This window comes from Lagenorhynchus albirostris, chromosome 6 (genome assembly GCF_949774975.1).
Source record: "Lagenorhynchus albirostris chromosome 6, mLagAlb1.1, whole genome shotgun sequence".
NCBI classification, from domain to species: Eukaryota; Metazoa; Chordata; class Mammalia; order Artiodactyla; family Delphinidae; genus Lagenorhynchus; species Lagenorhynchus albirostris.
Genome location: NC_083100.1, coordinates 4,990,692 through 5,012,162, shown reverse-complemented (window position 1 = coordinate 5,012,162; position 21,471 = coordinate 4,990,692). Strand labels below are relative to the sequence as shown.

Below are 21,471 nucleotides of genomic sequence, written 5' to 3'. Positions count from 1 at the left end.
GAATTGAGGACATGGAATTAATTAGGCGTCCAGAAGCCTCCCAGGCTCACCTCACTTTCCTCTTGATCGTCATCCCTTTATTTCACCAGCGTTACACTCCCTGCCCTGGACCTCCAGAGTGAAAGCGGATGGAGAGAGCAGACCCTGCTGAGTGCTTTTATCTGACCAACTAATAACAAGGTGTTTCTCAAGCCAGGCTGTGTGTGAGCCGCACCCTGAGTGGAGCAGTTACCTTGGAGAGAAGCAGGTGGCTCCCCTGTTGCTCTGTGGGTCGCCTTGGAGCAGAATCCCTTACTTTGTGGGAAGTAATCTAACTTAACCATATATTTTTTTTTCCAGAAAGTATGATTTATTCATGTTTAAATCTGTTCAGTGGAGATTTCCAGCCTCCTTTTTGTCCCCCCAGTGAGACTCTGTCCTGCGTGCTGTGGGCGAACCTCTGTTGGATCAGAGGGGGCAGTGCAGAGGAAGGCAAGGCGGTTGGGGCTTTGAGCCTCCCAGTAAGTAACTAGCGGGGCTGCACAGGCTCAATCAGACAAGGGAAGAAAGCGTCTTGTCTGGGAAGGCCGTCCACTGCATGTCCCCCTCCCTGTGAGGACACAGGAGTCGTCCTTTACCGCCAGACCACAGCCCCTTCCCACTGGCCTGGGGGGTAGGTCATGCCTGCTGCTGGCTGATGGGGACACCAGGCGGGAGAGAATATTGCTTTCATTTATCCTGGCGCCTTAGTACCACTGCGGAGGCTCGGGTTTGAACGTGACACACCTCTTTGGCCGGACAGTCCTCACGCACTTGTTCTTAGGGCTACTTTAAAAAAAGAAAGAACTGACTTTTAAGCCTAAAATCTTGCTTTATGCCTAGCGAACAACGCAGTCTGAACATAAGAGCTACAAAGGAAAAGAAGCATTGCATTCCGCTGTGTGCCAGGGATCTTTAGTTGAAACTGCTGACCATACACATGGGTTTTGGTTTAATATTTGAGCAAGACACGCCTGGTTTTCAATGAATCCAGTAACGTCCATGACAAGGTAGAAATGAGAGTGAAGACTGATCCCAGCCCACACATGTGCTGTGAATTTTCCAGGTTTCCCCGAGAGGATGGCAGTGAGCCTGGCGGGGGGTGAGACTCGGCTTCCTCCAGAAAAAGCTGAGTTTCTCTCTGTCCTGAGTTTCACCGACTAGTGACTGTTACTCCCGTTGGGGCCTGGGGAGCTCGGGAGCTGAGCTGAGCATGGCAGCACCTTGTTGATGTCGGGCTTGCTTTGAGTTTTTACTGCAAAAAATGCCTTTTGTAAATCCAAATGGGACTATTAGATATTGAATGCACCCCTTCCTTTAAGAAGTTTTGTTGTTATTGGTTAAACCATGATGCCATCTGGAAGATGCCATGAGCTGTGAAGCCCTAACCCCCAGTACCTCACACTATGACTGTATTTGGAGACAGGGCCTTTAAAGAGGTTATTAAGTTAAAATAAGGGCACTAAGATGGACCCTAATCTAATAAGACAGGCGTCCTATATTACAAGAGGAGATTAGGACACAGGTACAGAGGGAAGCCGATGTGGAGACACAGGGAGAAAACACCACCTACAAGCCATGGAGGGGGAACTCACCCCTGCCGACACCTTGACTTCAGGCTTTTCACCTCCAGAGCTGCGAGAAAACACGATTTCTGGGGTTTAAACCCCTGAGTCTGTGATACTTTGTGACAGCAGCCCAAGCAGACAAGTGCAGTGATGTTTCAAACGCCATTATGAACGTCAAACTGTTGGTCTTGGTCAGCAAGGTCATTAAAACCTTGGTAGCCAATTAATCATTTGTGGACATTTTCCTTTACCCTTTTTAATCCTTTTGGAAATCATTTCTGCTTCTCTCTGCACACCGTTTTCTGTTAGCAAAATAAATCTCTTCCGTTACTAGAAATGACGAGATTTTGCTTTAGAAATAACGCTGCTAATATAACCCTTGGAGGAGCTGAGTTGACGAAACCGCGAAAGGTCTGGATCCCCTGGGGGATGGGCAGTTTTCCTGATGCCCATGCCGTGGTCCTGATCTAATTGTATGCGGAGTATGTCTGATGCTAAGAATTTATGGCTTCGTAAGTGAGTACTTCCTCTTTAGGGAAGGGAGGACTGCAATTGACAGACTTGCTTGCTGCCTTCCAGGGTTGAGGTCAGGGGCTGGGACCAGGGGTGACAGGGCCCTGGGGGCACACAGGGTGGGGGGCAGGGGGCAGGTTTCAGGGGGGCCGGAGGGGGCTTTCCTGGAGGGGGCGGGCTCAGCAGGTGGACTGGGCAGTGGGTTGGTGATTTGGGGCCGTTAGGTTTTCCTGGGAGGGTTGCCCTGGAATCTGGCTGGAGGCTGAGGCCCTCTCAAAGCCTGTACGGGGAAGGGGAGGGAGCCTAGGGCTTTGCTCAGCCCTGAGGGAGGGATTTGGGGATAATCTTGACCCCTGGACTGGTACCTTGTCCCTAGAGGTTCAAGTGAAATGGGAGCCTGTTTTACCCCAGGCTGCCTTGAACTCTCAGTTTCCCATCGCATGGAGCCGGGTGAGGGGCGCGCGCGCGCGCGCGTGCGTGTGCGTGCGTGTGTGTGTGTGTGTGTGTGGGGGGCGCGCGTGTGTGTGTGTGTGTGTGTGTCACTTCCTCTGCCTACCTGCTTCCGAAGTCTGTTACCTCTTTACCCAGCACCACCTGCAACAGCAAAATGAAGTTCCCTGACTCTCTTCCACAAAGCACTCTCACCCTGTCTCCCCACCCTGACTTCCAGTCCAGCCTTCCTCTGTGGGCTCGGCCTCACCCCTTGGGTGCAGTCGGTGCTTTGGGGAGGGTGTCGGGGCAGGGCACACCGGGAATGAGATCCAGGGCACCTTTTCAACCCCTCTGTGAGTTACTTTCCAAGTCTGTAAAATTAGGGATAATAGCAGTGCCCACCTCATCGGGGCATTGGGGGAATAAAATGGATGAACTGTGTCAAAGCGTCTGTGAAGGGCCTCTGGCTGAGCCTGGCCGTGGCCTGCCCTCCTCCAGCCTTGGCCTTGGCCATGGCCACTTCGGCAAGAGGAGCCCAGGGCTGCTCTGGCTGAGCCTGCGGGCCCCCTGAGGGGAGGCCTGGGCTGCAGGCGGGTGGGGAGCGGGCCCCTTGGGGGTCTGGGTGGAAGTGCTAGAAGGGCTGGCTTGGGGGTGGGCCTGCCTGCCCTGCTGGTGGCCTGGTGTCTTCGAAGCCTCAAAGGTTAAGCCTCTGGGAGGACGGAGCCGCACACAGTAGGCTTTGGAACTGGGAATCTTCGATCGATGTAAAATACCTTTTTACATCTTGTCTGGAAGGGAGTGGGTAAACTGAAAGCGCGTTGCATGTGTGGCTTACAAAGGATGGCCACACTGCGGCCCTTCATTCTTGGCCACGAGTGAGACCCGCCCCTGGCCTGGCCGCAGGAAGTGGGCCAGGCCCCTGCACGACAGCCTGGGGGAGGTGGCGTGAGCAGGCTGCAGGCCCCGGTTCATCCCTTCGCTTGATGACAGCCTGTGAACGCTGGCAAGTTCCAGGGGACTGGTGTGTGCCGGTGGTTTTTGTGGATGGCCGTCTCAAGTATTGAATTTCCTGGGGTGTGAACTTGTAATTCCATAGAGCAGTCTTCCTGGGAAAAAGGTCTTTTGCATGAACATTCTGCTGCCTAGGTCACCGTTCTTTGCACCCAGAGATGTCCAGTGACAGCTGCCGCTTCTCTGGAGATTCTCGGACGGCTTGGGTGCAGCGATGAGGTATTTGCAGAGTGGCCATCCCTGTGGGTCCTCCACAGCTCCCGGCGGCTTCCCTGAATGTGCCATCTGAAAAGTGAGGAAAACCATTATTATTTTTTTTTTTTTCCGGTACGCGGGCCTCTCACTGTTGTGGCCTCTCCCGTTGTGGAGCACAGGCTCCGGACGCGCAGGCTCAGCGGCCACGGCTCAGGGGCCCAGCCGCTCCGCGGCATGTGGGATCTTCCTGGACCGGGGCACGAACCCGTGTCCCCTGCATCGGCAGGCGGATTCTCAACCACTGCGCCACCAGGGAAGTCCGAAAACCATTATTTTGAGAACTTCTGAAGTGCCCGGTGCCCAGAGCCTTTGGATCCTTGCATTAACTCCGGGGGAGGTCCCATTAGTGGCCTCCCTTTAAAGAGTTCTAAGTTACTTCAGGCGTTGTATTTCTTCGAGGGTGTTCTAAGCACCTGGCTCAGTAGCCTGCATTTCCTTCTATCTCAGGAAACGCCCAGTGCTGGGCGAGGAGCCCCTGTATGCGGAATCCCCGCTGACCACCCCCATCCCGCGCTGGCTGGGGACCCCTGGGCGAATCCCCTCCCGCCTCCTTTTGCATAGTAGGTGTGGCCCAGGCCCGAGGGGTGGGCGGGGAAGGAGGCGCCCTACCAGGGGATCCCTCCAAGGAAGGCCTTCTCCAGGCTCCAGGCTGTCTGCCCTCTGACCAGCACTCCCCTCCCTAAAATGCAGCTTCTGCTGCGGGGGGGGGGGGGACTCCCCGCAGGCAGTCAGGCTCTGGGAACTCACCCCCCCATCACGTTTGCCTGTTTTCCACCAAGGGAGGGGCACCTTTGCTCGGGGTGGGGGGGGCAGCCACCCAAGATCAGCTGCAGCTGAGGCGGTCTGTGGCCAGGGGAAGAAATGAATCACCCTGTTCGCCGTGTCTTTCCCTAATCGCTGGAGACTTTGTAGATAAACTCTGAGGGGGTTGGGTGGCCCTGCGGTGTAGCTGTATAAACTGGGGCATCCCAGAGTGGGGCGGGGCCAGCAACTCAGCTGACGTCTGCCGTTATCTGTAATACGACCGACCAAGGCACTGCTGCTCCCCTCCGGGACTCAGCTTGGATCAGCCACCAGGGTTGATCAAGTGAACCATCAGGCAGCGTTTCTTAAGCAGAACGCTGGTAAGGGCTGGGGTTTAGCGGTGAAGTTGGTGGCCCCATGTCAAGAACCCTGATCTTCTGGGGGAGGTGGTTACGTAAGTGGCGAATGTCAGGTCAGAGCAGGGTGATGGATACCCAGAAGGGGTGTGCACAGGTGTGTGTGGCGGGGAAGCCACACACAGACACCTGAGCCCGGGCCCCAGCGATGGGAGGAGGTAGCTGACCCTGCAGCCCCAGCAGGAGGCAGTGGTGAGACTGGGTGGGGGGGGGTGAGTCTGGACTAGGAAGCAGTTTGATGGGTTACAGGGAAGACTCTGGGGATGCAGACGACACACGCTTGCTCTAGGCACTGGGGCCGGTGCTTCACATCACATTTGGCCGTCACGTCTGCCCTGTGGTTTCATCACATTTGGTCGCCACATCTGCCCTGTGATTATATCACCTTACTGCATAAGTGAGACTGGGTGCAGAGACTCTAGGTCACTTTCCCGAAGTCACACGGGGTTTGCATCATTCTGGCCTTGGGGTCTAGCACCCCGGTGGCTGTATACTGCAGGTGCGAGTGGGGGCTGCCTGGGGCCTGGGGCACCAGTGCAGGAGTGGGCATTTTCCTCTGCAGGTGACACGGGTCTCTGGGGGTCTGAGCGGAACTGTGCCCTAAAAGTCTGATCACAGCAGAAAGGATGGTTGCCCGAGAGCGGGCTAAGCCGGGGCGTGGGGCAGCCAGGCCCGCCTGCTCTGGGAATCCGGGGGAGGATGAAGAGGATGGGGAAATGGAGGGAGGAAGGAGAGTTGGGAGGACGTTGGCAGAGGCCAAGGGCACGCAGATGGAGGAGAGGCTCTTGTTCCTGTTTCTTATTAAATGGGAGATAATTGAGCATTTTCATGGGCTGGCCTGGCCGAAGGAGAGGACACGATTGTGATGGATGGTACAGGGTCCGTTTGCCAACTCTGAGCGGGAGACGTGGGTGTGGTTGTGAGGGTCAAGAGTGAGGCCGCCCTGAACGCTGGCCCGAAGTCTTCGTAAGAGGGCCTGGTGCCCTGGCGTTCTCAGGGAAGGCGGTCGGCCCGGAAAGTTGGAATGGGGAGGGTGGGTGGGAGCCCAGGGCTGCAGGATGCTGGCATCTAGCCCTTCCTGCTGTGCGAGCATCTGCAGTGGGCCCGGTGCCTCCACGCTTGAGCTTGCACGAGAGCCTCCTGGAGATGCAGAGGGTCGGGTGGGCGCCACGTGCTGCCGGGCCGTGGACACCTTGTGAGCAGCGTCGGTCCAGTGGGGTGGAGTTTGGATGGACGCAGCTTTGTGGGGAGTGCAGGAGCAGGGTTCTCCGAGGCACCCGGGGCTGGGAGGGTCGTGGCTGGTGTAGACAATGAGAGGTCTCGGCCTTTGCCGGATACAGAAGGATCTGAAGGATTGGGAAGGAGAGGCTCCATTAAAATAACCGCTTTGGCGCAGTTCTGGAAGGAGAGGCTGGCCGGCATGGAGGGCTGTGGGCAGAGGAACAGCTGTTGGAGACGAGGATGGTAGGACAGCGCTAGCTCTGGGTGTGGCCGTGGGAGGAGCCTCTGGAAGCCAGTGAAGGACAAGGCCACTGGGGCTGAGGAGGCAGGTGTGTGTGCCCTGGTTCTCCCGGCCGCCCCCCTTGGGGTGGAGTGGCTGTGACAGAGTGACAGGAGAAGAGGGACCCAGGGATGGCACCTGAACCCCAGCTCCGCCATCACCTGTTGCGGAGCCAACTAGTCATGTCTTAGGTGGTTATATGACTTTGTAGTTCAGAGGCTTTTCAGGCTGCCCTAGATCCGCCCACGGTGGTGCCCAGAGCTGGCAGGTTAGGCGTCACGCACCTCCTTTTCCAAATTTGGAAAGTCTTGTGCTGGTTCATTGCCAGGTAGATCACAGAAGTGTTAGCAGCGCTCCTGGGGGAACAGCGATGACGCTGGAGGGGAGAGTCAGTAAAGATTGTGAGTCCTGTGGGTTGTTTGGCCGTGGCCGCTTTATTTATCATTCCCCCCTCGGTCCATCCTTTTTCATGCCTGGGGTTGGTGGTGATTTTTGAAAGGAGGCAAGCGTAGGACACCACCGTAACTAGGTGAAGAAGCTCAGAGCTGCCCTAGTTGTCTGGGCTAGAGACCCAGCTTTGCCTTCCCCCTGCGCCCCCCTGTCTTCCCACCTTCCTGCTCCAGGAACCCCTCACCCCTCGCCCCTGCTTGTGCACTGGCTGATGACGACCAGTGTGTGGCAAGCAGATGAGGAGAAGACGTAGATGTTCTATTCCATCTTACTGCGTCAGAACTCATCCCGGCGACCCACTTGTCTTCTGTCCCCAGAGCTCTAATGCAAACTGTAACTACCAAGGGGCTGGCTGCTGCCATCAGCCGCCGTGGAGCATTTATCCTCCGAGCCTGGGGACCACGGAGCTGGTGACACATTGGCTAACGAAGGCAGGAGGCTGGTCACCTGTCTCCCGCTGCGGATTTGGGGCAGAGGGGGGATTTGGGCTTCGAACAGGCATCTTCACATGCTGTTTTCAGCCCTTAGAGAAAAATATATCAAACCTTCAAGTCCCCGGGGCACAGATGAAAGATTTCCAGATATCTCTGCAGTCAGATCCCACACAGGATGCAGTAGTGATAACTCGTGTTCAAACAGGCTCTTCCTGACGGTGAGCTCTGTTAACAGTGCAGATAATAATTCCCACGGCATTATTTGTGTACTCGATCGTTAGTTCCACAGAAGTTCTGGATTTTACGCATCTTGGGGGTCGTGGATCTAAAGACCAGCCTGGAAAACGTCCGGCTGTCGTCACACACACTTAGGTGGCTGCTCTTCGACAGCTCCTGGTATTTTGTTTTTACTCCACAGGCTGTTAGGAGGGTCCGTATCAGACTCTTCCCTGTGTTTGTTTTTTGTTTTTTTACAGTCCAGGTCTTTTATTTTCTTTTACACCCATCATGCCATGAATTCATAGGGAATGGGCTCCAACAGTTCAGGCTCCTTTCCGTTGGTTCTCATGAAGTGTGCTTCTCTGGGTGGAGCAGGCTGGCGCTTCAGCTGAACCCAAGTCCCTTTCTCTTTGGCTTCCTTCTTTTTCTCATCATTTTCCTTCACCCGTTTCAGGAAGCTGTCTCGGCTCTTAGAGCGCTTAATAGGCTCGATATGCACATGAATTCTCTTGGCAAGAATCTTGCCCTTAACTTGTTTGTTTACAGTGATGCCAACAGCATGCTGGGTAACATTGCAGACTCTCCCAGTTTTGCCGCGGTAACATTTGTGGGGCATTCCTTTTTGAACAGTGCCCATTCCCGTGATATCTACATTATCACCTTTCTTGTAGATTCGCATGTATGTGGCCAAAGGAACAACTCCATGTTTTCTAAAAGGCCTAGAGAACGTGTAGCCGGTGCCCCTCCTCTTTCCCTTTGTGTTGGTCATTTTGGCGAATTACTGGAAGATGGCAGTTCCGGCTGAAAGGCTCTTCCCTGGGTTTTGATTGTCGACGATTGGGCAGATTTTATTGTTAGGGGAATCCCTTCTGGTGGATCCTGCAGAGGAAAATGTTACCAGATCAGCCCAGCCCCTCGGCCCCTCATGCACTCGAAGGCTGGGAGGATTAGGTAATCTGTAGGAGTTCCTTGGGTTTTCTCCACACAAATTCCAGAGCCTCTTTGCAGCTGTTCAGGGGACAGGTGCAGAGTTGTGTGTTGCCCTTGATTAAATCCTTCTGACTCATCAGCTGAACTGCCACAGAGAGCTGGAGGCCGGAAAAGGGGAGCATCCTTGCGGGGAGCCCCGGCTGCAGCGCAGTATCTGGCATCGCAAGGGTGACCGTAGGTGGGAGCTGCTCTGGTTGTCACTCCATGGGGTGTTGGCATTTGTTTCCATAAAGTGACAGGGAGGAGGCTTGGCTTCCATTCTATCAGCATCTTAAGTCACTTTTGCCTGACACTTAGCAAGGAAGCCCAGGAAGATGTTTCTGACACATTCCTGTATTGGGGAGTGAGAATCTATTTGTAACTGACAGGGAGCATCCTTCTGAAATCAGGACTGCTCCTCACTGCGCTGCTGAAGTGGCTCTGAGGTTTCCTAGGGGCTCCTGTTCCAGCTGTGTGGACGGCCCTCTCCTCTGCTCTTCCCCTTTGGCCTCGGGCAGGTGGCTTCCCGTGGAGTCCGCTGCTGTATCTGTGAAATGGGTCAAATTAAAATCTCTTCCAGCTCTAGCTTTCTGTAATTTAAACAGCAGTTCCCATTTGCAAAGGATGGAGTGATATCACCCTGAGCTAAGGCAGGAGCGGACCGTGTGACAAAGTACCTCCAGCCCTTGGTCTGTGGCCCGTCAGGCCTGCGCACAAGTCCCTGCAGGGGCTCGTGGCGGGAGCTGAGATCCCACGTGCCCTCAGGTGCTCTGTCCACACCTGGGCAGTGCTGGAAGGCAGTCCTGGGTCCAAGCCTCCAAGCATCTTGCTTTGGACATTTTCTGATTAAAAATAATACAACATTGCTTTGGATTTTAAATAATTAAGGTAGGGCAGAACTTCAGTTTTTTCCTTTCCAGCGTTTTAGTCACATCCATAATACTTATTCATTTTAACTAATTGTAACTGATGACGTGTCTGTCACAGAGTGAGGACCAGTCGTGGCCTCCTCTGTAACTCGTGCTGTTCTTCGGATCTGGGGAAGGACTACAGGAAATCATTGCTTCTCTTTTTTTTAGAGAGAGTGTCTGGAACTTTCCATTACTACAACCAGAGGCAGGCAGGACTGGCTGAATTATTAAAATGGTAAAATGAAAAGCTGAGAAGACGGGAACCCCTAGTCCCCTTTTCACGTGGGTGTGTCTCGCCAGTGCCTTTGGACCTGCCCGAGGCATTTTGCCTTCAGGAGATACTTGCCGGTATCTGCCGAACCGGGGAGGGGGGGTGGTGCTCCTAGCATCTAGTGGGCAGAGGCCAGCGATGCTGCTAACTGAACACCCTACGATGCCCAGAAAGCCCAGAGCGCTGCGGTGGACACACCCTGCTCTGGATGAAGGCCAGATACCGCTTCCCTTTCGGAAACCTTTTTTTTTTTTTGAGTGTTTCAGGTAGAAATAATAATCTTCTGCCTTCCTCTTCCCCACCTTCTTCTTACCACATGTAACACTTTCTTCTGGTTGGTGGTTATTTGTGACACTTGTCAACCCCCGCTGTCAGAGGTCCACCGACTGTCAGGGTGTTTGTTCCTGACTCACCTTCGACATGAAATCGTCTGCAAGTCAAGTGTGAGCGCCCACGCTGCTGCCCCGCACAGGTGTGGTGCCGACCGCCGGCATCTGGTAGCGATCACCTGTCACCTGGAATCCGCAGGAGGGCCCCCCCAGAGAAACCTTTGCTGGCAGGATCCTGAGCTGGACCTGAGCTACTGCTGAGGGTGGGTGCGTGGGTCTCCGGCCCCTCCTCTGCCCCGGCCCACCTGTAGGGGCACCCAGCTGTCTGGCTTCCATGGGGACAAAACTGCCTGATTCTCAGATCTGAGGATGCCTTCGGACGGGCAGTGGATTGAGAAAACCCTTTCTTCTAAGGTCACACCAAGTTCAGTTGTGATCAGTAGCTGCTGACCCGGTTTCCTCACTCTCACGCCTGGAGTGTGGCTGTCTTGCCTGTTGAGGCCGCACCTTGGGGCTTCCTGTTAAAACTGAAGCGTGTGGAGCACAGGCGCTGCCTTGCGATGTCTGTGCTTCCGTACACATCCCACGGTCCCGTCGTTTGGCTGGCAGTGACCGCATTGCTGTCGGTCATTGAGGAAGAATGCCGCTAAGACGTAGGTGCTCAGAGGCGCCCTGTGGTCTTTCTTCTGCTGAATGCCCTCGCCCCAGGGACTGAGCACGTGCCTTGTCCTTCTGTGACTCAAGGGCCTCTCACTTGAGTTCCACTTGAACCTGCAGTTTATAAAATGAGGGAAAATGGGGCCCCTGATGAGTTCAGCCCAGGCAGGGTGATTGCAGAAGCTGAGCATCACAGTAGATCTTAGGTCAGAAACCCTTCCTCCCGCAAGGGTCTGACTCGAGTCTTCTGCCAAAAGGTAAAATATGAAATTGTTAGGAAAACATACATGTCTTTCCTTGCTTCCTATTTGTATCTGTCGGTCAACCTGATGCCAGAAAAGAGGCTGTCCCATGTCCCGTGACAGGAGGAGGGATCCTTTGATGGCTCCTGGGGCGGGTGTGCGGAGGCCGGGGCACGGTCAGCGGGTTGCAGGTTTCTGTTGCCCGCAGATGTGGTTCTGCCAGGATACTGTAAATGTGATGCCTGGCTGGCACGTTCTGCTGCTTGGAAAGTCAGCTTGTGGAACAGATGGCTCTGCTGACTACCAGGGGTTTCCTTTAAACAAGGCTGATCAGCTCTAGGAAAGCTTGCAAAGTAGTATTTTCACGCAGGATGTTTAATTTACGGGCAGCTAGAAATGGCCCGGGACAGGGAAGTTGTGGGAGGGTGGCCAAAGGATCTCATAAACTTGAGGCTGGGGGAGGGAAGCCAGCTGCCGAGGTGATGAGGGCGTAGGTAGGGCCGGCCCCCTCTCCTGGACCCCCCATGTGGTCCTTCCCTTTCTGACGTTGGCATCTCTGCAGTGCCAAGGCTTTGCCTGCTTGCCTGCCGGCTGCGCGGTTTTGATGTGGCAGTGAGCTCCACTACAGTCTTCCGTTCTTTTTTTTTTTTTTTAAAGCCAAAATGGTGATACAGATATACTCCATGGCATGGAAAAATGCAAGAGGTAATGGTCTAGCAGGGCTGCTTTCCAAAGCAACAGGAAGATAAAGCAGTCCTACCCACCTGAACACATATAGTATGATTATTTTTTATTTTTCAAAGGCAGGTCTGGCTGTGAGAAAGGATTTCTATTTTGGAGGGGCAGGTTCTGGCCGAGCCTCTCTCTGTCTTCTTTGCATCGGAAGAGCCCATGTATCCAGGGCAGTAGGGAGAGGCCATTCTCCCAGGTTTTTCAGTGCAGACGATCGGGCCTCACACGGAATCGTTAGGATTGGTATGGAAAATGGGTGCTACTTGTGAGGCAGAAAGCGCTGGAAGATAGTGAACAACACCGGCTGTAGCAGAAAGAGGTCTCCTCGTTCAGTGTCATCGAAGATTCCAAGTTATCTAAGGTGGATAGAATGGAATCTTCTACTCTGCAGCCTGCATCTTCGGGCGGCAAAGTGCAAAACCCGGGCTGGATTCCAGACAGCCGCGGAGTGATTGGAAGGACCCTCACGGTTCAGTATTTGAGTTCTGAAGAATTGCTGTTTTGGGCTTCCCTGGTGGCGCAGTGGTTGAGAGTCCGCCTGCCGATGCAGGGGACACGGGTTCGTGCCCCAGTCCAGGAAGATCCCACATGCCGCAGAGCGGCTGGGCCCGTGAGCCATGGCCGCTGAACCTGTGCTGTGCTCCGCAACGGGAGAGGCCACAACAGTGAGAGGCCCGCGTACTGCAAAAAAAAAAAAAAAAAGAAATGCTGTTTCCCCTCCTTGGGCTCTGTGAATGCCCACGATAACAAGATGTATTTTATATCTTATGGGGCAGCTGATTTCATATTAAAATTCGTCTCAATGTTTGGAAGTTGCCATGGTCTCAAATACTAGTGAGAATGGATGCCAGGCTAAGTTAGGGCCTTGGATTCTGGTCCTAACAGAGATCCTGGTCTCTCTGCATTGCTGAATTTCAGTTTCTCTGCTTATAGACCCTGGTGGACCTTTAAGTCTCGACAGCTGTAAGATTGGAGGCTTTTACTGTCTCTTTGGGTGCTCGTCCATCAGACCATGCTGGGCCCTGCCCTGTACCACCCTTTCATCCTCCTGTCTGTCTTTGTGTGTTACGTCACTTGGCCTTGAGAACTGCAGCGTCTTTCACAGGTTTGTGACTTCTCGGAGGACAGAGAGACTCTGCCTTCTCACTGCGGAGTGCCACAGTAGATGCTCAATATATATGTTTGATGAATAAATGAACAAAAGGAAAAAGGAATAAGTGAAAACTTGCTGAGATATCATTTGTGTTCAATTAGTGTCAAATGCAGTAATAGTCACACATTTGTTTCTCTCTCTGATGTCCACAAAGCAGAACGCTGACAAAAGAAATGACGTTGAAGCATGGAAATGGGCACAGGCAGTGTGACCCCAGGTTTAGCTCTCAGCCATGAGCTGTGTAGCCTTGGAGAAAGCACACACCCTCTCTGAGCCTTTACACTCCCCTAACCTGTGGGTTCTAGAAACCTCATTCTGATAGATGATGATTACTGCCTGGCTCTAGCTCTAGAAGTTGGTGATCTGTGTGTCTTATCAAAGGGGGCTTTTTATTGAAACTCAAAAGGTAAGACTGATCTGTCCTGGGGTCCCCATCTTTGCAGTGAGGACATGTGAGAGACACAGTCCTGAATCCTTTAGTGCCAAGAGCAGGTGGATGGAGCTTGTGAGCCTGTGACAGTGGCAATTTTGTGTCCAGGTGGAGCCGAGGGTGGTCAAGTGTGTTTTAAAGTACTTAAAAAAAATAATCCTTATTTTTTAGTTTTTGGTTCATAGCAATATTGAAAAGAAGGTACAGAGAATTCCCACATCCTCCCCCCCGCCCCACCCCCCAGTACATGCAGAGCATCCTGGACCATCAACATACCCCGCCAGAGTGGTACATTTGTTACAACTGATGAACCTACACTGACACGTCATCCTCAGCTGAAGTCCATCGTGTGCATTAGGGTTCACTTTTAGTGCTGCACGTTCTATAGGTTTGGACAAATGTGTAATGACACATATCCATCATTATGATATCATACAGGGTATTTTCACTGCCCTAAAAATCCTGTATGCCACAAAGTTTCTTTTTAAAAATAAACTCAACCACCTTTTGGTTTATTTCATCAAATCCAAATATTTCATTTCACTCTGAGGTCAAATCCAGATCTCCTAGGTTATAACCTCCTTTGTAAGAGACCTCACGATTCATCTTCGTGTCCTTTTCAGTGCCACAAACACAATAGTTGCCCCATAATTACTTGTTAAGAGATTAAAGAAGGGAAATCAGCACTTGCGAACAGCTGTCTAATCCCAGCGTCACACCTGGCCTGGCCTCGAGCACTTTTCTTAGAAACAGCCTCTCAGCCTTTGGCATTTCCAGGCCTAGAAAAGGCTGTAAAAGCATCCGGCTTGATGAGTGGACGTTGTCTTTACCACATTTTCCTTCTGAAGCTTTTAAACAGAGAGATCTATGTTCAGGACATCATGAAGAACTAATGTGTTGATCAAGTACGTGTGAATATAGTGCTGCATCAGAGAATATGAAGAACCAGTATCTGCAGTGCCAAGATGTAGCTGGTGGGAAAATGATGGGAGAAAAATCAACACTAAATATTAGTGGTAAAGGGACTTCCCTGGTGGTCCAGCGGCCAAGACTCTGCGCTCCCAATGCAGGGGGCCCAGTTTCAATCCCTGGTTGGGGAACTAGATCCCACATGCCGCATCTAAAAGATCCTGCATGCTGCAACTAAGACCCAGTGCAGCCAAAATAAATAAATATTTAAAAACAAAAACAACCTGTTGATTAAAAAAAATTACTAATGGTAAATATTTAGCACTTAACACAGAATGCCTGCACATAGTCTCAGCTAATTCAGTCCTCACAAGAACGCTCAGCGTTTAGGTACTGGGTTTTTGTTTTTGTATTTCTTTTCCATCCCCACTTGACAGGTGTAAAAACTGAGCCCTCTAGGAAGGAAATGGACAAGCAGGGCTGGGACAGGCAGCCTTCTTTCTTCTGCTCTTAGCCACTGTATTCTCTGGCCTGTTATCCAAGACAGCAAATGCCTGCCTGTCAGGAGTTTTTCCCCACCCGTTGGAAAAATACTCCAAAATATCATTCTAGGAGTGAAACTGCGCCGTCCTTCACTTGGAGGGCCCTGGTGTGAACCGCACCCCCATCGCCGGATGGTGCCTTCCTGGGCCCTTCTTTGTTCTCTCCTTCCTGGGGGTGCACTTGCTCCTCTGTAGTTAGGGCAACAAGTACCTAAGATACCTTGCTTTTGAAAACAAACCTTTTGAGTCGCTCCTTCAAAGCTCCTTGATGAGGAGAGGTTCTTCCTATAAACCTTCCGCAGGTGAGAGATGCTCCATGTTCTGTTTGCTTTTGCAAGCCAAGCCCCGGAGTGTCGGTTCAGGCGGGCGCAAGCCCCCTCCCCCGCTCCTGCCCCCCGCCACCCCGCCAATCCCCCGGAGGCTCCGGTCCGCGCGGCGGCGGCTATCCATCCCGGCGCTTAGGCCTGGCCGCCGAGCCGCGCGCCCGCCGCCGCCGCCGCCGCGCTCCCGGGACTCGGCAGCCGGGCTGGGCGCGCGGCCCGCGGTCCCTGCCCGTCTGCCCCTGCCCCTCTGCCCCTGCCCGCCCCGCCCCGCTCCGGCGCGCATTTCCATTTTAAACCGCCGCCCGCCAGACCCTCGCCCGCGGCCGGCGCAGCTGCCCGCGCGTCCCGAACCCACGTAGTGGCGGAGGCTGCGGAGCCGCCGAACTGTGCAGAAAAGGCCCGAGGATGAGAGCGGGCCCCGCGCCGTAGACAATGAAGCCGCGGGCGCCGTCGCCCGCCACGGGTCTTGCGCGCCGCGACCGCACCTGCCGGCGAGACAGTCCCCACGCCTGACCGTCCGCCCGCCCGGCCCCGCCGGCCCATGGCTCGGCGCCCCGGGCCCGGACCCCCGCACTCGGGCCGCGCGGCGCACGGGCCGGCGGGCGCCAGGGGCGCCGTTCCCGCAGCCTGAGCGCGGCCCTCGCGGCGAGCCGGGGGCGTGGACCCTGTCCGGGCGCGCCCGCCCTCCCCGCCGCCGCGCGCGGCGACCGCCCCGACCGTGCGGCCCGGCCCGCGGCGCGCTGGATGCGGCGGAGCCCCGGCGGGCGGCGCAGCGGCCGCGGTCCCGGGAGACATGTACCTGCTGGACGACAGCGGCGAACCCGCGTCTCCGCCCGCGGACGCGATGCCGCGCGGGACGCCCCCCAAGAAGACCGTCTACCGCATCTCCGTGACCATGGTCAGGAAGGAGCATCTAGGCGCGCCGGGCCCCGGCGGCCCCGACCCGCGCCCGGCCCGGAGGCCCCGGCCCGCGCGCTCCCCGGACGCGCCCGGGCGGCTAGTGGAGGAGGCGGAGGAGGTGGCGTGCGCTGAGGACCCCGAGGGCCGCCGGCCTCGCGCCTGGGACTTCCGCACCTTCCGCACCCGCAGCACTGGGCAGCTGGAGCTCGGGCGGCTCCGGCCGTGCGCACGCGGCCGGGAGCCCGCGGCCCTGGCCGGCAGCCCCCCGGCAGTGGAGGAGGGGACCGGCTCGCCCGCTCCCGGCAGTCCCGACGTGGAGGGGGCTCGAGCCGCGCCCTTGCGGCGCAGCCTCAGCTTCAGGCACTGGAGCGGGCCCGAGGCGCCGCGGGGCCGGGCCCTGGGACGCGGGAGGCGCCACAGCAGCTCCGGGAGCCTGGCCTGGGCTCCGGGCGGCGAGGCCGTGGCCGACCCCGGGGCCGCCCTGGAGCCCGCGGCCTCCGGGCAGCCCGCCTCGGAGAAGCGCAACACCCTGGACGTGGGCGAGGTGCTCAGCAAGAACGACGCGCTCTCGGACCTGGAGCGCTGGGAGCGCAGCAAGAGCAAGAACCGCACGCTGGACAACAGCGACCTGCAGCGGCTGGAGCGCGCGCGGGCGGCGGCCGCGGGCTCCGGCGCGGCGTTGGAGCACAGGCTGCTGCGCTTCTTCAGTGGTATCTTCGCGCGCAGGGACGGCGCGACTGGCGGCGGTCCCTCCCCGCGGAGCGGCGCCTCGCGGCCGCGCGGCTACTTCAGCAGCCTGCGGCGGGCCCCGGCCGACGCGCACTCGTCCAGCGCCGAGAGCATCGACGGGTCCCCGCGCAGAGGTGGGCAGCGCGGCCGGGCAGGGGAGGGCAGTGGTGGGAACCGGCCGGGGGCCCCGCAGCGGCCTGCCTGGCAGAACACGCCGGGACTTGGGAACGGCTAAAGGACCTGCCCTCAGCAGCCGGCGAGTGGCCGTGCTGGAAGAGAACTCCGGTACTGCGGTTTTTCCCCAGTCATACCGCAGCTCTGGAAGTTCTTGACTGCCCCTGCTCCCAACTGCGTGTGTTGGTGCCTTTCAGGGTCTGTCACTTTAGCCACTGTGAGCCCGTCTAGGGAGACTTCACCTTGCCAAGCGGTGCCTTTCTCCCGCAGATGCTGGCGCAGCCAGTTCTCCATAAGCGGGCCCGTGAGCTCGTGCTGCACCGTGCTCTTGCCGGCTGGGATACCTGTGGGCTGCAGCAGGGAGCTGGGGCTTGGTCCCGGAAGCCGCCACGCAGGTGGTGCTGCGTGGCCAGGAGAGGAGGTGTTCATCTTGGTTAATTTCTGTCTCACTGTAGGCACTACCATCTGTGAGTGGTGTGATGTGTCCTCGCTGCTTTGGCAGCTCTCACCCTTTGGTAGAGAGGGTTCACTCCAGTGGTCAGAGACGGGTCTCTGCCCATAGCCTTCCTGCCAAGTGGCATCATATGGTGAGAGCTCGTCTGGGCCAGGACTCTTGTTTCCTAGGAATGTATTAGAGCACACGGGCAGGGAAAACCACAGCCCCACGCTGATCCTGAAATCTCCGTTCTCTACTCTGCTCAGTTCTCTGGACCTCCAACAGGGAAGGTTCTGGAGGCAGATGTGGTAACCCTCTCTTGCAAGTATCAGCTGACCTTCTGGTAGTTGTTTGGGGGTCAGAATCCTCCAGAAACAGCACAACTCTCTACGCGCTGCCTGGGCATCGCCCTAAAGAGGCTGGGGGCAGGGTGTTAGGCTAGGTTGTTGTGTCCTTCTCATGGGGAGGGGTGTGAGGGGGATGCCTAAGAATATTGTCCCTTGGGCATTTCATCACAGAAAAATCACTAGTAACGATCCTTCTGCTAATTACCAGAACCCTGCTTCTGATAGAGATGGAGATAGTTGAAGCACTGCAATGTGGGCTTTTCATCAGAGCTTTTCAGCGGCTAACCCACCAGCCCCGGAGAGCGTATTCCTCCTTAGCGGACTTCACAGGTTAGCTGACCGCCGAGGGCGTATATTAAAACCAGCCAATACAAAGAAACCACTGCCCTCACTGAAGTTACTTTTAAGGTAAACTGAAGACAGATGATGTCATGTTCTAATACACTCCCTTTGAGCCTCAGGATATGATAGAAAATATCTGAAACCAAGCAGTCAGATGTGCAAGTAGTGTTAAAGTCTGAAGTTTTTGATCAGGGAGGCTCTGTAGCATCAAGTTACCTGTCGTCGGGCTTGCACTAGTTTAACTTGCTGCACACGTCTTTTGTTTTAACCTGCCTTGGAATACTGTAGAAAGCACCGTGTTTGACTCCAACCATGATCTCAACCGCTTCCCGCGTGCCCTTAAAATATTAAAAAATGATGTGAGTTGTTTTGTTGAGACACTTGGTTTGTACGGAGCTACCACTGCCATCACCTGTGTTCGGTGGAAGTTCAGATGCGCAGGCAGCTGGTTCTTCCTCTAATGGCAGGCTTGCATCTTTGTTCTCAGGGGCTTTGTAGCAAATAGTCATTAGCTGCCTGGGTTCCAGGAGGGGGAGGGGGACCTCAGCAGGAGGGGGAGGTAACCGGCCCAGACAGCACTTAGAATGTGTTTCATTGTGGTGGCTGTTGATACAAGTTAAAAGCTTTGGGGTTTGGATGTTTCCTTTCCTGTCAAATGGATTGATAGTAGATTTGGAGTAGTAAAGGTGTGAAGTGTATGGGAATTTTTCCCTCTAGGGCTGTACAAGATAATAACAAGAGTAATAATTAAAATAATGCTTGGTTGCTTTGTCCCTGTGGCCATTCCTTTTCAGGGTGGAATTACTTTCATCTGAGCATAACAGCATTGTGGGTTGTGTAGAAAAACCAAATGTTTGTGAACTAGGTTACAGAACACACAGTTGGAACTCTAGGGCCTTACTTCGAAGTTCTAGGTACTCACAAAACTACCTCCTTCACCTGCCTTTGGCTAAAATACCTGAAATGTCAGCGTTCTCAGGATTTTTGTAAGGCCTGTATCTATTACAAGTAAAAGGTGCACCCCACAGCTTTTGGGTCTTCTCATTTTTATCATACTCTTCTACTTTTTATATATTTGCTTCCTGTGACACAGATTATGCAAATTTTAGGTGCTATTTAAATGAAGTTTTGAATTTAGGGTAGAATTCTCTCGGGTAACGTTCAGATGCAGTGGAACCTAGGCTCAATCTCCATGTGAATGTCCATAGAGCGAAGGTCCCCAGAGCCTTAAACCATGGGGCCAGGTGGATCTGCAGGACTTAGAAAATTTGGATTTTAGGAAGGTAAAGTGGTGTGTGTGACAGGACACTGGCCGTGAGGTCGGGCAGCACGCTGTAATCAGACACTAGCAAGATGCAGCAAAGCCGGAGATATTCACACTCGGTATGATAAATGTGCTTTGCCACCACGAGGCTGCTAAACATTTGCGAACAGAGCTTCCATTTTCAGACCTGTTTGGATTTCAGAGTTACAGGTAAGCCGCTGCAGACCTGTAATGTGAGATATATATATATATATATATATATATATATATATACACATGTGTATATATATATATATGTATTAGGAGGAGCAGTCACTAGTTTTAAATCTCAGCCACTTTGTATCAAAATTCGACATCCTTCGAGTATAAAGGACCTTAGAGAAGATTTGTCATCAGGCGAATTTTCCTTTTGTTACACTCTTTCAGCTGTTAAAAGTTTGAATTGACTATAGGAAAATAACTTTAAAAGACTACCGAATGAATTATTATTATTTACTTGGCCTCTCAGAGTTAATTTGCTTAGGCAAGGTACCTTTGCAAGACGGTTAGAGTCTTATTTTAAGAACGCACACAGGCTCACACATCCCATAGCTGTGGTTTTCTTATAATCTGAATTCAAGGCATTAGGATGAAAGAATTGAAAGCTCCTGGATGAGTCTCTCGTACCTTTTAATCCCTATTGGTCTGTTGAGGCTCTTCCTCTTTCTCCCCCCACCGTGATGTGTAACAGTCGCCTCCCAGGTTCCAGGGTGGCTCCTCCCTGTCAGCTTTGGAACTATCAATATCAGGGAGCCCTAGAACATTTCAGAGAGTCCTTATGTCAGATCAAGGGCAGTTTCCTGTTATCTGATATGCGTGTATTAGGGCAGAGTCTGTTGACACAACTATCATGTAATACCGCGAAAGATCGCGTCATAAATGATTTATTCCACTGTAGGGTGTCGCTCTCTGGCGAGGGCCCTCTGCATCCCGGCCAGCCTGCTGACGGATGAAACCAGCTGCCGGCATCCTTGGAACCAGCTGCCGGCAGTGCCAGTCTAGGGCCGCACGTGTGTTCAGGGTGTTCTGTTGCTGTCTGGGAGGATTGATTACAGCAATAAATTCATTGATAGCCCAGACTGAGGTTAGCTCTTTAAATGACTAATTTACAGCTGATTTTTGACAGCACATTTTGATGAGTGGCTTTGTTCTTTAATTTTTGATTCCGTTGATTTGTATCACTCAATTTGTGTGGGGTGATAGACTGTTTTATAGTAAAAAAAAAACTTTCAGTAAGAGGAGAAGCAACAGTGAAATGAAATGACTGAAATAACTTGATGCATTTTTATTTTTGAACTTGATTTGTTGCTGAGAAAGACAGGGTTTTAAAGAAAGGATGTAACTGAAAGTTTTTCATTTGAGACAGTTTGAACCAATTACATACTCAGTGTTTTGAAATTCACTTGTGTATGTTGGGTTTGTTTGTTTTGTCTTGTTTTTGAATAAATGACTCTAGGTAGCAATTTAGGAAAATCCGCATCGTTTTAGTCGTAAGGTTGAATTGTTTTCCTGGAGTTGGAGCAGCCCATTGGGGTACAGACAGAGCTGCGCTGCTCAGCCAGAGACCCTCGAAGCAGGCACTGGAGGCTTAGGCTGTGTCTTGCCACATTTATTTTCTTGAGCTGGAGCCCACATTACAGCATAGTCACCTATTAGCATCTTTTGTGATCTGGGCTTGGCTGGGCTTGGAATATCCTGCCCCCAAAGGGATGTTCAAAAGTGCATCTGCTAAAGAAATCCTCCAGTTTTAACATGGATCCACTGCAACCATCTGGTCGGTTATACAATCAAGTACTTCTGTTTGGAAGAATAAGACCCAACTGTAAAGCACTGGTACCACTTTTCGTATTTTCAGTCTTTTTGTTGTTCTGTTGCATTAACAAACATTTGAGTTTCTGTGGTGTAATCTGCAGTGGAGCAGAGAGCTAGGGCTTACTAGGGCACAGTTCCTGACTTCCAAGGTCGGTGGCCTGTTGGGGGAGATGGAGAGTTTCCTGTGAGTCACACTTTCATGGGATACTTAGGGGAAGGTATGACTGTTCCTCCATCGGAGCACTAATCCTAATGTGTAACAGTAACCTTGTTTGCATGTCTGCCAATTCTAATAGTCAATGAGTCCCTCCTGGGCGTCCTATTCCTCTTTCTTTTGTAGAATTAAGAGCACTGTGCTTGGCACGTAGACTTGTAATAGGTGTTTATGGGAGGAACTGA

General features: G+C 53.5%; 2 protein-coding genes across 11 annotated transcripts in view; one reads left to right on the top strand and one right to left on the bottom strand.

Annotated features, from left to right (window-relative positions):
• AGAP1 (ArfGAP with GTPase domain, ankyrin repeat and PH domain 1) overlaps window positions 1-21,471 on the top strand; it is a 555,073-nt gene that overhangs the window by 136,803 nt on the left and 396,799 nt on the right. The window lies entirely within an intron of this gene.
• LOC132521588 (large ribosomal subunit protein eL21-like) lies at window positions 7,834-8,338 on the bottom strand. The gene has a single exon (XM_060151216.1). The coding sequence runs from the start codon at window positions 8,328-8,330 to the stop codon at window positions 7,848-7,850; it is 483 nt and encodes a 160-aa protein (XP_060007199.1). The 5' UTR covers window positions 8,331-8,338; the 3' UTR covers window positions 7,834-7,847.